We start from the raw sequence: 12,992 nt of genomic DNA on the forward strand, positions 1-12,992 counted from the left end.
TTACTGTTTTTAAGTTTATTCTTAGACAGAGAGAGCACATGCACGCACACACGTGCTCACATGGCGGGTGGGAAGGGGGCGAGACAAAAGGAGAGAGAGAATCCCAAGCAGGCTGTGCGCCATCTTGGCACAGCCCAACGCAGGGCTCAGTCTTGCAAAGCGTGAGATCATGACCTGAGCCAAAATCAAGAGTTGGACACTTAACCAACTGAGCCACCCAGGCACCCCTTTACCCAAAACTATCTTAACCTTTACATTCCACAACCATTTTGGCCACCCTGTATCTCTACATCTTAACAAATAGAGTTAACCATCAAAGAAGTATTAGCTATAGCAATCATTTCCTTGAGGACTTTTTCTTCTCCTTTAAAAGACTGCCTAGAGCCTTATGCTATCAATAACATTAATGATATAATAGTCATAACAGCTCTCATGTATTGAGTACATACTCCGTCAGGCACTATGCTAAGGGCTTTACATATTTTCATTTTTTTTTACATAGCTAAATCATATTGCATCAACCCTATGATGTAGATTGTTTCCATTTTACAGGAGAGGAAACTGAGGCACTGTGCCCACCTTCACTCCATCTTGTTCTCTCACTTTATGAGGATCCCGATACCAAGTAGTAAAGCCTCAGGAAGCTACAGGTTATGAACAGTGTTCTGTTTTTTTTTTTAACTGCCAGAGGAGTGGGAGGGATAATACTTTTTGGTCTGGGCTTCTGGAAGAGTATTCTTGACTCATTTGGTCACAAAATTCAGACAAGATGCAGCTTTTCTATTACTTTGCTGTGACAGAGGGCACAGCCATTTCTTACCCTATTGTCTTCCTGGATCTCCCAGTCGCTGGAAAAAGTTGCCAGGTGCTGCCCTTGAGAACAATTCGAAAACTGGAAAAGGCTGGAAAACATCCTTCTGTTCTCTTGAGTGTCTGGAAAGATGGCATCTTGGAAATTGACTCCATGAGGCAAGAGGTTATAATTTTCATCCATCCTAATGGGGGGAAAAAAAAGCAGAACTGCAGACTGGACAGCCATAGGGTACACCAGCTTTAATCAACAGTTGTAAAGACCGTGACAATCTTGCCTTTGCGCCACCATGTCTCACATGGCTCTCATTAGAGGACTTACTATTTCTAATGGTTTCTCTGCCTCACATTACACGAATCTATCCTTAAGGTCTTCCAACAGATGAGTTTGGGTGAAGGGTTGGGGAGAGGGGATGCATATGTGTTTGGCTATTTGTATATCGCCCAAGTGGCCTTTCTCACAGGGTGTCCCTTGTTTCTTGATGAAAGGAAAGCCAGTTTTAAGGACCAGTTATAAGCCAGTTGTAAGGTTCGAATCCTGCCATTGCTACTTGTCTTCTGACAGGAGACACAAATTTCCTAAATCCTCTAAGCTTCACTGTGCCAGTCTGTAAAAAGAGGAGGAGAATAGCACCTTCTTGGTGGTAGTGTAAGAACTGCATTATAAAGTGAAGAGGCGCCCGGGGGGGCTCAGTCGGCTGAGCATCGGACTTGGGCTCAGGTCATGATCTCACAGTCTGTGAGTTCGAGCCCCACATGGGGCTCTGTGCTGACAGCTCAGAGCCTGGAGCCTGGAGCCTGCTTCAGATTCTGTGTCTCCCTCTCTCTCTGCCCCTCCCCTGCTCAAGCTCTGTCTCTCTCTCTCAAAAATAAACATTAAAAAAAAAAGTTTTAAAAAAGAGAGAAAGAAAAAGTATCTGGCATGGAGTGAGTGCAGTTCAGATGTTAACATTTTTACAAAGGACAAATTGCCTGTTGCAAAGATAAATCACGCAGAGACAGGGCAGGTAGAAGTTAACCTCCAGCACAAAAAGGTGGTGTAGGGTGGACGAGGGAGTGGCCACTGCCGCTTTCCCCAGTGACAGTGCCCAGAATCTGTTCTTGCCTCACTGGGTCCGGAGTAACAGCGGAGGAATGATTTGTATGCAGTTGTTAGGACACTTCGGGGCAACACAGCTCTGTGAAATGGAAATCTGTCAGACTACCAGTTGACTCTGTATTTCTGCCCTAAGTTTTTGTACATATGTCAAAGAGAAAGAAGAAAGAGCTGGCTGACCACCACAGAGCCCCTGGACAAAACTCTTTCATGATAAAATCAGAAAATAAATCATGTCTGCTCAAGTCCTCCAGCTCTTACTTCTTTGGAAAATAAAGTTTCAGTGATTAATAGCTTTATAGCCGGGTTCTCAGTGTCCTTCCTAAAGAAAAATATGAAAAATCTAAGTTTCTTTGTATCAAGAAGAATATGGTCTCACTCCTTGCTGCCTTTATTTAGAAACTATATTTCAACAGCAATTAAAAGAAGAAAAACAACTTAATCTAGCTAAACCACGGCAGCAAACACAAAGCACGCCATGTATTCTAAACTTAGAGATCTGGCTTCGATACAGAAAACATGTGTTGCCATGAGCTTATGAACGCCCTTCGGTGGATCTTAAGGTTTTCTTTCCCAGAGTGGTGGGAAATCTCAAGAGCTAAAAGTGATCTGCAGACTGAGGTCATAGTCATTCCAAATGTTCTTAGTGCTACTTTATGGACTGAGAAGACTGGAACCATCACTGTGGATCAATTCACTCACTCGCTTGACATGTAGGTTAGATTCCAGTTCCATGTTCCTCTCAGCTGCTCTGTGTCACTCTCATTCAATTGGAGACAGCCAATGCATTTAGGGTTGCACCTGCCAGTCTCTATTTCAAACTTGAAGCCCATTGACTGAATTCTTATACACGTGAATTCCATCGTGACTGCAGGCCAATCTTCACGGAACTTCACAAGATTCCAGGAGTCTCCGGTCAGAGAGGGACTTCCAGCCCGATTCATTTATTCTCTTCCAAGCACTGGGAGACAGTCTTCCCCCCACCCCCCAGCAGGCCCCCACACAAACCTCTGCTATTCTGAAAAGCCCAGCACTGAGGTCTGCCGGTGGTGGACAAGGGGGGGAAACAAAGGGACAGCTGGGCTGCATTCCGCACGATTCCTATCTTGGCATTTAAGCAGGGAGGGGAGGGGGGGGCGGGATGGCAGAGGGACTATTTGTTCTGCCTCTAACCTGTACCAGGTGTTCTGCATGATTACTGTGTGTGAGTCTCCACCAACCTTGTTTCTCACATTATGAAAGGGAGAGTATGGAGGTTCTTCAGAAGGCAACTTGCTCAAAAAATCACACGAAGAGCAGAGCCAGAACTCCAACAGTCTGATTTCAAAGTTTGTTTCTTTTTTTAGCCCTCAGCATCTCAACCTACTCCCAGTGAATCCAATTAAAATAATAAAAATTAAAAAAAAAAAAAAAAGAGGAGTCAAATGGATTTTGGAAACCACCCTGAGCTTTTGCTGGAAACACTCCTCTGTGCGTTCAGCAGTGAAACCACCCCTGTTTTTTCGACAGCTTTAGCCAAAGGCCCCCAGGCCCCCATGTCTAGACGTGGGACAGAGCAGGAGAGAATAAAGAGCAAGGAAAGGAGCCCAAGAGATATTCTAAGAGGGCCTGGACAGCTTCCCCTGGAGGTGCTGAGCCGGCTCCAGATAACGGTGCCCTCGGGAGGTCAGGCCAACGGGCGGAGGAGGTGGTGTGGGCGGGAGGGGCCGCGCTCACCTGAGGAAGAAGAAATAGGAGTAGTCCTGGACCACGGTGTGCGAGTGACACGAGAAGTAGCCCAGGCCGGTGAGGTTGAGCCTGGAGCCCGCGGGCACCTCCAGCATGCTGCCCCACGCCTGGTCGCACAGCATCTCGATCTCGGCGGAGTAGAAGAGCCCCGCGTCGCTGGGCTCGTACTGCCACGGCAGGTAGTTGTACAGGCCGTGCACCTCCTGGTGCAGCGCCAGCACCTTGGCGTACACGATGATCTCGGCCAGCTCGGCGCGGCAGCCCTCGCTCAGGGGTCTCCACTCCGAGGGCAGCTGGCAGCCGCGGGCGGCCCCGAGCCGGCCGGCCACGCAGAGCGCGGCGAGCAGCAGCGGGCGCAGCATGCCGGCGGCGGGAGCGGACGGCGGGCGCGGCCCGGGTCGGCGCTGCGCCCCGGGCGCACTAGCCAGGGCGCATGGCGGGGACGCCCGGGACCAGCAGGGCAGAGCGAGGGCGCGCGGCCGCCGGGCGCGGGAGGCGTCGGGGAGCCGGGAGCGCCCGCCCCGCCGGCCCGCGAAGGGCAGCCCTGCGCGCTGGGCTCGGCGCGCCGCTACTGTCCGCCGCCGGGCTCGCGGCGCCCGGCCCGCGTCCGCGTCGCTTTAAAGGGTCTCGGGGCGGGCCGGCCGCCCGCCTCTTGCCCTGCCCCCCGCGACGGGGCGTGGGCTGCGGCGGGAGAGGGCGGAGAGGCGGCGGGGGGCGGAGGTGGGCGGCCGGCCAGGGGCGCTCGGGAGCTGCGGCGCGCAGGGCCGGTCCCCCCCCCCCCCCGAGGCCCCGCGCGCCGTTGGGGGAGTGCGGGCCTGCGGGAGACGGTCGCTGACTGCCGGGAGCCGCGGCCCGGCCCTCCTCCCGCGCCCCACTGATGCGCTGTGTCGGAGCTCTCCAGGCGGAAAGCCAGTTCCAAACCATCAATCGCTGTTCCTTTGCGTGAGTACCGTGTAGACGTGTTGACATTTTCTGGGTCGTTCTTTTAGAGTCAACACGCGTCGAGATCAAATCTGACTTTTGCTTCGCAGCGGTGAATTGGGAAACCCAGCGCGGGCCAGTAAACTTTTGCCGATCTGTCTCGCTCGCTCTCTCTCATGTTGCTTATGACTTAATGGTAATCTCAGGAAAGCCTTCATAAAAGATTCGAAAAGCCATGCTGTCCTGATTTTCCTAAAGCTGCACGATTTACATAATTCCTATTTACAGCTTCTGAACACCCTACACCTGAGAAATAAATGCAGTAAATTCCACCCCGCTTCTCACACGTCCGTGCGTCAGTGCATGAGTCTGAGGGAGATCCAGGCTCAACAGTCTCTTTCTCTCTCAACTCACCAGCTCCTTTTATCTCTGAACTACCATTAAGTGTTCCCAATGCCCTACGAAGAAAAAAGAGGATGATCACTTATAAATACATTTATATTTTTATATGTGTGTTACATCATACATATAATCATGCATGTAATGTGCATCCCATGGTACTTGTATCATAGGTATTATATGTATGATATATGTATAATAAATTTATAAGCAGAACTGCCTTAAAACAGAAGCCTCTGTTCCTTAAGCATCTTATTTCTGCAAGTCTGAGCCTTGGCACACAGCTAAATTCTTCTATGCGTTGAAGGGAAAACTCAGGGAATTCTGGAAGGAAAGGTAAGGAGAAGAGAGGATAAAGCTGCAGGAGACAAGGTTTCAAGTCTGGGCCTCACCTCCCCCTGGCTCCCAAGTCTTCTCCCTGTGGCCCCTAAATCTTCAGCTGGGGGAATTTAATTCACGATTGCTTGCCACCCAGCAAGGGCAGTCTTTGAAGGCAGCTCTTCCGTGCAGGTCCCTCCCCTGCAGGACAGGGACTCAGGAGGAAGAGGCCAGGAGAGAGGCTGTCTCAGGCAGGAGAGGGACATCCAAGGGAGGGCTTTGGGCATCCCCGGAAGTGGGATCACCAGGACTCCAGGCAGCCCTGCGCTGTTAAGAGAATGGGAAACCGCAACTAACATTCTGTCACACTAGCCCAGAATCTGCTCAGCGACTCAATCAGCCAAATTCTTATTCTTACAAAACCCTCTGTGATGCGCCTAAAAACAGACAGATGTGTCTGCGCCTATCAGACAGTCGGTTAGGCGTCCAGCTTCGGCTCAGATCATGATCTCACTGCTTGTGGGTTCCAGCCCTGCACTGGGCTCTGGGCTGACAGCTCAGAGCCTGGAACCTGCTTCAGATTCTCTTTCTCTCGGCCCCTCCCCCACTTGTGCATGCTTTCTCTCTCTCTCAAAAATAAATAAACATAAAAAAAAATCTTTAAAAAAATAAAAGAGTGGGGCTCGAGATAACAGTAGCCCTCATGGTATATGACCCCCACCCCCAAACCCCCTGGTAGATACCAGATTTTCACACGATGGGTAAATGGTGTTCAAGGATAACATCAGACACCGTATATCAGCACTGCTCGCTTGTCTCTCGCTGAGTATGTAAATTAGGAAATTTCATAATGTCGTGGTCTCCGTCTGCTAGGGCTACCATAGCAAAATCCACCGACAGGTGGCTCAAAGCACAGACAGTTCTTTTGTTACTGTTCTAGAAGCCAAAAGCCCAAGGTCAAGACGTCATCAGGGTCAGTTTCTGGTGTAGTCTCTCTTCCAGGCTTGTAGGTGGCTGCCTCCCCTCTGTGTGTTCACACAGCCTTTCCACCTTTCCTTTTGTGCATGTAGGGAGAGAGAGAGAGAGAGAGAGAGAGATCTGATGTCTCTTCCTCCTCATATAACGACGTCCATCCTATCCGAACAGCCCCACTCTTGTGACCTCATTGATCTTAATTACTTCTCTAAAGTCTTTACCTCCAAATACAGTCTTCTTGTGGGTTAGTGTTTCAACATGTGAATTTGGGAGGAGAAGGAAGGAGAGACAATTTAGTCCATAACAGCTAGTTAGTAGGTATTCTGTAGGTTTGCTAGAGAGAGAGGGGGGATATACAATGGCTTATATTCCTGGCAAGCCAACTTAGAGCAAGTGTTGCCAAATTACAATATTAATAATTGCTAACATGTATTTATTGCTTACTGTGGACCAAGCACAGTTGTAAAGAGTTTGACTGTGTTATCTGAATTAATTCTCCAAACAACACTCCTAAGTAGATACTACTATCAACCTCTTTTTGCAGATAAAGAAACTTTGGCACAGAGAGGTTAACTGACTTACCCAAGATCACAGAGCTAGACAGTGACTGAGCCAGGATTCAAACCCCAGCATCAGACTCCAGAATATATGCGTTTAACTACATTATGAGAATATGGACAAAATAGGCAGTGTTTTAAAGGTACAAGTGGGCCGTTCATCTAGAAGTAAATATATGCAGAGTAATAACCTTAGCATAATAACCAGTGATGGCTAAATCAGTACGTAATTGGACTAACATGAAATTTGAATTAACCGGTGACCCTGCTCTGTGTTCGTCGTATGCTGCAATTTATACAGACAAGATGGTTAGAAAGTTTTTCAAATGCATCTTCAGGTGTCTCCAAGGCCTGGAAAAGATCTGTCCACTTCAACAGGCCTTAAAACCCTGACTTTTCTTTCCATTTAGACAAGCAAAAAAAAAAAAAAAAAAAAAAAAAAAGTCAGTATGTATGGCTGATTTCTCTCTTCTTGTATAAACCGGACAGAATCAAATCTCTTCCAACTCTACCCAGAATGGATTTTCCAGAAACAAGCACCTTTGAGAGATTGTCTTTCTCCTGGACTCCTCACCGGGAACATCAGTCATGCTTCTCTTCTTTGTCACGTCTGGCAGAGTGCCTCACTGATGGGGGGTTCATTACCTGGGGCCATGGGCGTGTCCTCCGGCAAGCAGCTTCTCTTTGGGGACTAAGTTCTGCACAAGCAGAGCTCAAGGTAGCCTGGAGGGGAAGCAACAATTCTACCAATGAAAGATCGGGCTTAAAAGTGAACAAAGCATTTCCACTTACACCATTAGGTCCCCGGGTTCTTAGGCCCCTGGACTCAGACTGACTCACACCACCGGCTTTCCTGGGTGTCCAGCTTGCAGATGGCAGATCGTGGGGACTGTTCAGCCTCCACAATCATGTGAACCAATTCATCTCCTTTTATGTATATGCGTATAGATAGATACACACATCTATATTCTAAGTATACGTAACTATAGATATCCTTATACATATTTTTTAATGTTTTTTTTTTTTTTTTGAAAGAGAGAGAAAGAGACAGAGTATGAGCAGGGGAGAGGCAGAGAGAGGGAGACCCAGAATCTGAAGCAGACTCCAGGCTCTGAGCTGTCAGCACAGAGCCCGACACGGGGCTCGAACTCACGGACCGCGAGATCATGACCTGAGCCGAAGTCAGACGCTTAACTGACTGAGCCACCCAGGTGCCCCTATCCATGTCCATATCCACACATATATATATGGCTTAGATTATATATTATATATAAGGCTTATATATATAAGGCTGAGATTATATATTACATATAAGCCATATTCATATATAAAAAGCCTATGGCTTCTGTTTCTCTGGTTGAACCCTGCCTAGTAATATACTATCCAACCAACTCAACACAACCATCCAGAAGTTAGTGTCTTTCCATACTACCTGCCATCTCTGAGTCTAGACACAGTGTACAACTAAACGTGCTGCTTGAAGCTCTACCCACTGGGAGTAGTTTCCTTCACCAGTGTCCTTCATGTCCGGGCCTGAGCAGCACTGAGTGATACCCATTTGAAATACAAAACAATCTGTAAACCAGGCTTAAGTTATTTCTTCCTGAGTCAACTGGTCATCAGGAACATGGTCAAGAGGCCACAGATGAAGGAAAAGGAAGGGGCGATGCACCTTCAGAGTCAAAGGAATCTAAGGGGCGCCTGGGTGGCTTAGTGAGTTAAGCATCTGACTCTCGATTTTTGGCTCAGGTCATGATCTCATGGTCAGTGGGTTCGAGCCCCACATCAGGCTCCACAATGACAACATGGGGCCTACTTGGGATGTTCTCTCTCCCTATCTCTCTGCCCCTCCCCTATGTTCTCTCTCTCTTTCTCTCTCTCTCTCTTTCAATATAAATAAATAAGGGACACTGACAGCATGGGGCCTGCTTGGGATTCTCTCTCTCCCTCTCTCTCTCTCTGCCCCTCCCCTACGTGCTCTCTCTCTCTCTCTCTCTCTTTCAGAATAAATAAGGGGCACCTGGGTGGGTCAGTTGGTTAAGCGTCCAACTTCGGCTCAAGTCATGATCTTGTGGTCCATGAGTTCGAGCCCCACGTCGAACTCTGTACTGATAGCTCAGAGCCTGGAGCCTGCTTTGAATTCTGTGCTTCCTTCTCTCTCTGCCCTTCCCCTACTCATGCTCTCTCTCTCTCTCTCAAAAATAAATAAACATTAAATTTTTTTTAAATAAATAAATTTAAAAAAAAAGGAATCTAAGCCACTTGTTATTCAACTTACTTGTATTTCGGACCTTCCTTGTTCAATCTTTCACAAACCATTCCCATTTGACCATAGATTGCTGCACACACACACACAATTTATGGCTGGTGGGTCAGACAATACCTAGTTCATGATGGGAAACTCAGATCACATGGTCACCCAATACACCATGGTGAGGCATTCTCTACCAGGGCCTGATAGCAAGATAGAAGCTATTTTTCAAAAGGAAAATACTCATATCCAGCACAAGGCATAGATTTGCTCCAAAATCCTACAGCTTGGTGCTGACTAGCCTGTTGGTCTTCACCCAGAGGCTCCTTACAGCATGCCCGTTTGCCACAGACATTTTAACTATCATTGAACCTGATGGGTAAAAAGGCCCAAGTGATAGGGTGGCTTAGGCTACAGCCTGAACTCATGGCAGGGCATCCCTTTGCTCGTCTCTACTTAAAACTGGTAGCCTTACAGCTGATTCTGTAGATGACCCAAGTAACACAGTCAGGTACTCCCCAAATACAAAAAGGCTCACCAAGCATTTTTCCTCTTTTTTCATTGTAGGTGGTCCAAAGAACAGCAACTTTACTTTCACTTTGGAAAAGTGACATTAAACCACCAGAAACTTCAGGGCGCCTGGGTGGCTCAGTCAGTTGAGCCTCCGACTTCAGCTCAGGTCATGATCTCAGGGTTTGTGGGTTGGAGCTCCATGTCAGGCTCTCTATGCTGACAGCTCAGAGCCTGGGACCTGCTTCAGATTCTGTGTCTCCCTCTCTCTCTGCCCTACCCCGCTCACGCTCTGTCTCTGTCTCTCTCAAAAATAAACATTAAAAAAAAAAAATTAAAGCTCCAGAAACTTCAATGAGGTCACAGGCCCCTGAATTTTTGTGGGATCGCCCACCTTCCAGTTCACATTAGAAGCTCCCTGAAGTATTTGCCACTTTATGAACATCAAATCCAATCATCATCATGTCCATCAGCAAGGTAGAGTATGATGTTTTGTGGAATGTCAAGACAATCAAGATCTTGCAGAATAAATGTAACAACAGAATTGGTTTACCCTGAGGCAAGTTTGTGAAAGTGTACTGTCAGCCCTGACAAGTAAAAGCAAACTATTTCTGGTGGTATTTACAAATTGATATGGAGGAAAGGACATATACCAGGTCGGGAGCTGTGAAGCAAATGCCAAGAACATGTCAATGTGCCCCAGGAAAGATACTACATCTCAAACAGCATCTGAAACTTTAGTTATCACCTCATTAGTTTATAGTAGACTTCACTCATTCTTCAAGATCCATGTGACTTTTGCAAAGGTGAAACTGATGAGTTCAATGGAGATGCGTAGTATCATGTTTTGCATCGGTCTCAGCCTATTGATAACCAATGCTGTGGCTGGACCAGCCCTTGTGGTTCTTATTATGATTGCAAGACACCATCAGCAATAGCCATCAGGAAACTTTGAAAAACAAGTATATTTCTTACAAGTCCTGCAAATTACATGGCACACCTGAGGCCACAGAGCAAAGTGATGGGTAGGAAGAGAGAGCAGGAGGCTGGAGTTCTGCTTTTATTGGGATTGAGGGTGGGATGACTAGGGTTTAGCAGACTCATTCTTTATTGATGAGTTTAAAACATAAAAGCAGAAAATTAAGGCCTGGGAAGAGAAAAACCAACAGCCCAAATGCTCAGTTACCAAAATCAACTAAGATCTCTAAAAGAAAGGAGACTCGGGGCAGCTTGACTCTTCATCCAGTCCTGTGGCTGGCACTGTGTTCATTCAAGATAGCTGTCTTTGAAGTGCATGCTTCTTTGAAGTGCTTGCCTCAGCAATCAAAGCTTACATCAGGAATTTGCATCACAAAAAAGGAAAAAAGAAAAAAATAACCAACTATCCGGGCTTACACTACATACCACTATCTACACTTCTTTCAAGCCTTCAGTGGCAGCATTAGTTTTTGCAATCCCCCCAGGGATACTGTCTTACTTCTAATTTACTGTCTCGGTATGAATGGAAGTCCTAGGGGGCTTCCACTTACCCCTTCCTACCATGGTGGCCATCACCCATGAGTCAGAGAGCAAATGTGGGGATTCTGCCAGTTGTCAACCGTGTCTTTTCCATTTATACCTTCAGAAACTGGGGAAATAACCACTAGCTGAGTCTTTGGACCAAACCGGCCCAATATGGGTCTGATTTGAGCTAAACTTCATCTACAATCTGAACATGGTAAAATTTCACTTTGATTTTGGGACCCTCTGGGATTTCAAAGCCGTTTCAGAGCCAGAGTCTAGTAATCCCCAAAAGGACTTGGTATTTCCTTTTTCCAGTGCACATTCTAGTAAATTGCCTTTGGTCCTTTTAAAGAAATCTTAGAAGAATATTTACAATGTATACTTGCGGCAATGGTGTCGAGTCCTTCCTTAAGGGTACCTGGTCTACCTTGCAATCCAGGGGCTCTGTCTCTGTGAATTTACTTATGTCTGGAAACTGAGTAAGAAGCTTCAGCTCTCCTCTGTGGCAACTTAAGTCTGGTTTTCTGCTATGAGGCCTACAGTTTTTCCTGTTATACAGACCAAGCAATACTCTAGCAGACTCTATATATTTAGTTCTAAGGGACACCATGATCAACTAGCCACTGCCAAAGATCTCTGCCATTCAAAACATTCTGATTACTATTATGTCCTTCCTGCCCTTTACCTTGGATATCCTCACCTTGTCTTAGGCAGTTAAATGCTACCACTTGTCCCCTGCTACTTCAAAATCACATCATCCCCTTTAAAATCTGGGAACCCAACTAAACAACAGTATCTATGGTCATACCTTGCCTAGAAAGGTGAGCAACCACAGAGATTTTTAAGGATGCAGGTGCTCCCCTCACTAACATATATCTCATTGCCTTTGGGAAGGGAGTGTCTTTGGGCCATCTTGTGGAATGTAGTTGTGAGCTGGCTGTGCAGGTCATGCATAAAACATTTAGTTCGATATCCCTAACCCCCTAAGCCTCTGGATTCCCTCCTCCACATTATGCCTTGGACGCTATGACATCCCAATCGCATTAAATACGTGCTATCATTGAATCCAAATTTTAGTCAACCAATCAAGTAACCTATTGAGCCATCTCTGGCAGTACTTAAATCTACACTCTCTAGTAAATGCATCAATATCAATAAATTTGGCCAGAACTAGTGTTATACTCTACTCACTTCAGTACCCTGAAGCATGCTGAGCTTTGACCTTAATTATAGTGCTAGCTGACCTTAACTGCGGCTACAATTGCCTTATGGAGACTCTTCTGCAGTGATGAAACATGACGGTTCCATTAGTGATGGAATCTTCTAAAGATGGAGAGAGCCAGTACTGTCAATATGCCTTTCCTTCTAAAATAAGTTTAACAAAATCTCATTCAAAAACACAATGGAACTTTTTTGAGTTCGATTTTTAAAAATTATTCTAAGTTAATCACAAAAAGTAAATGAGTGAGTTCTTCCTCTTCTTCATATTATTTCCTGAAAAACTCAGTCCTAAACCCTTTGGTTTGGACCAAGCATATTACATCTCCAAGCTGGGATGGAAGGAGGGATATAGGAGACCAAATAAAGGAAGTAGATTTCAGAATACAACTGCCCACCATAGGAATGAACCATGAAGGGTAAAGAGGGATCCATGCAAAAGAGTGCCCCAGTGTAGGATATCAGAGCTCCAGCAGGGCTGGGGGGTGTCTCTGCATACGAACAGCACGTCATGGGCTTTGGAGCCCAAGAAGGTGAGGAAGATAACCATGGGGGAGAGCAATTTTTTCAGAGATTCATGTCTAAGTAGGGCAAAGAGGGGGCCTCATATGGGTACAGCCCAACATGAGCTTCAGAAGCCAACAGGGGTAAGGAGGACATTCACATAGTTGTACAGTACAGGATGTCAGTGCATAAGCCAGGGGAA

The 12,992-nt window shown here is 46.7% G+C and overlaps 1 protein-coding gene across 14 annotated transcripts in view; it reads right to left on the bottom strand.

The window, feature by feature from the left end:
- Nucleotides 1–12,992, bottom strand: part of CCDC3 (coiled-coil domain containing 3) — a 143,081-nt gene that overhangs the window by 112,795 nt on the left and 17,294 nt on the right. For 2 of the 14 annotated variants that reach the window (XR_006219606.1, XM_007081328.3), the window contains exons 1-2: nucleotides 3,623–3,996; nucleotides 821–995 (exon numbers count right to left, since the gene is read on the bottom strand). Coding sequence is in view for 7 of the 14 variants with exons in the window: in XM_007081328.3 (XP_007081390.2) it covers nucleotides 821–995; nucleotides 3,623–3,996 (549 nt within the window). In the remaining 7 variants the exon portion in view is untranslated. Of the gene's footprint in view, nucleotides 1–820; nucleotides 996–2,608; nucleotides 2,781–3,622; nucleotides 3,997–4,432; nucleotides 5,014–5,073; nucleotides 5,279–5,346; nucleotides 5,600–6,015; nucleotides 6,328–7,344; nucleotides 7,548–10,746; nucleotides 10,895–12,992 lie in introns of those variants that run through there. The other 12 variants (XM_042991060.1, XM_042991061.1, XR_006219609.1 and 9 more) reach the window with 11 other exon arrangements.

This window comes from Panthera tigris, chromosome B4 (assembly GCF_018350195.1).
Source record: "Panthera tigris isolate Pti1 chromosome B4, P.tigris_Pti1_mat1.1, whole genome shotgun sequence".
In the NCBI taxonomy this organism is placed as follows: Eukaryota; Metazoa; Chordata; class Mammalia; order Carnivora; family Felidae; genus Panthera; species Panthera tigris.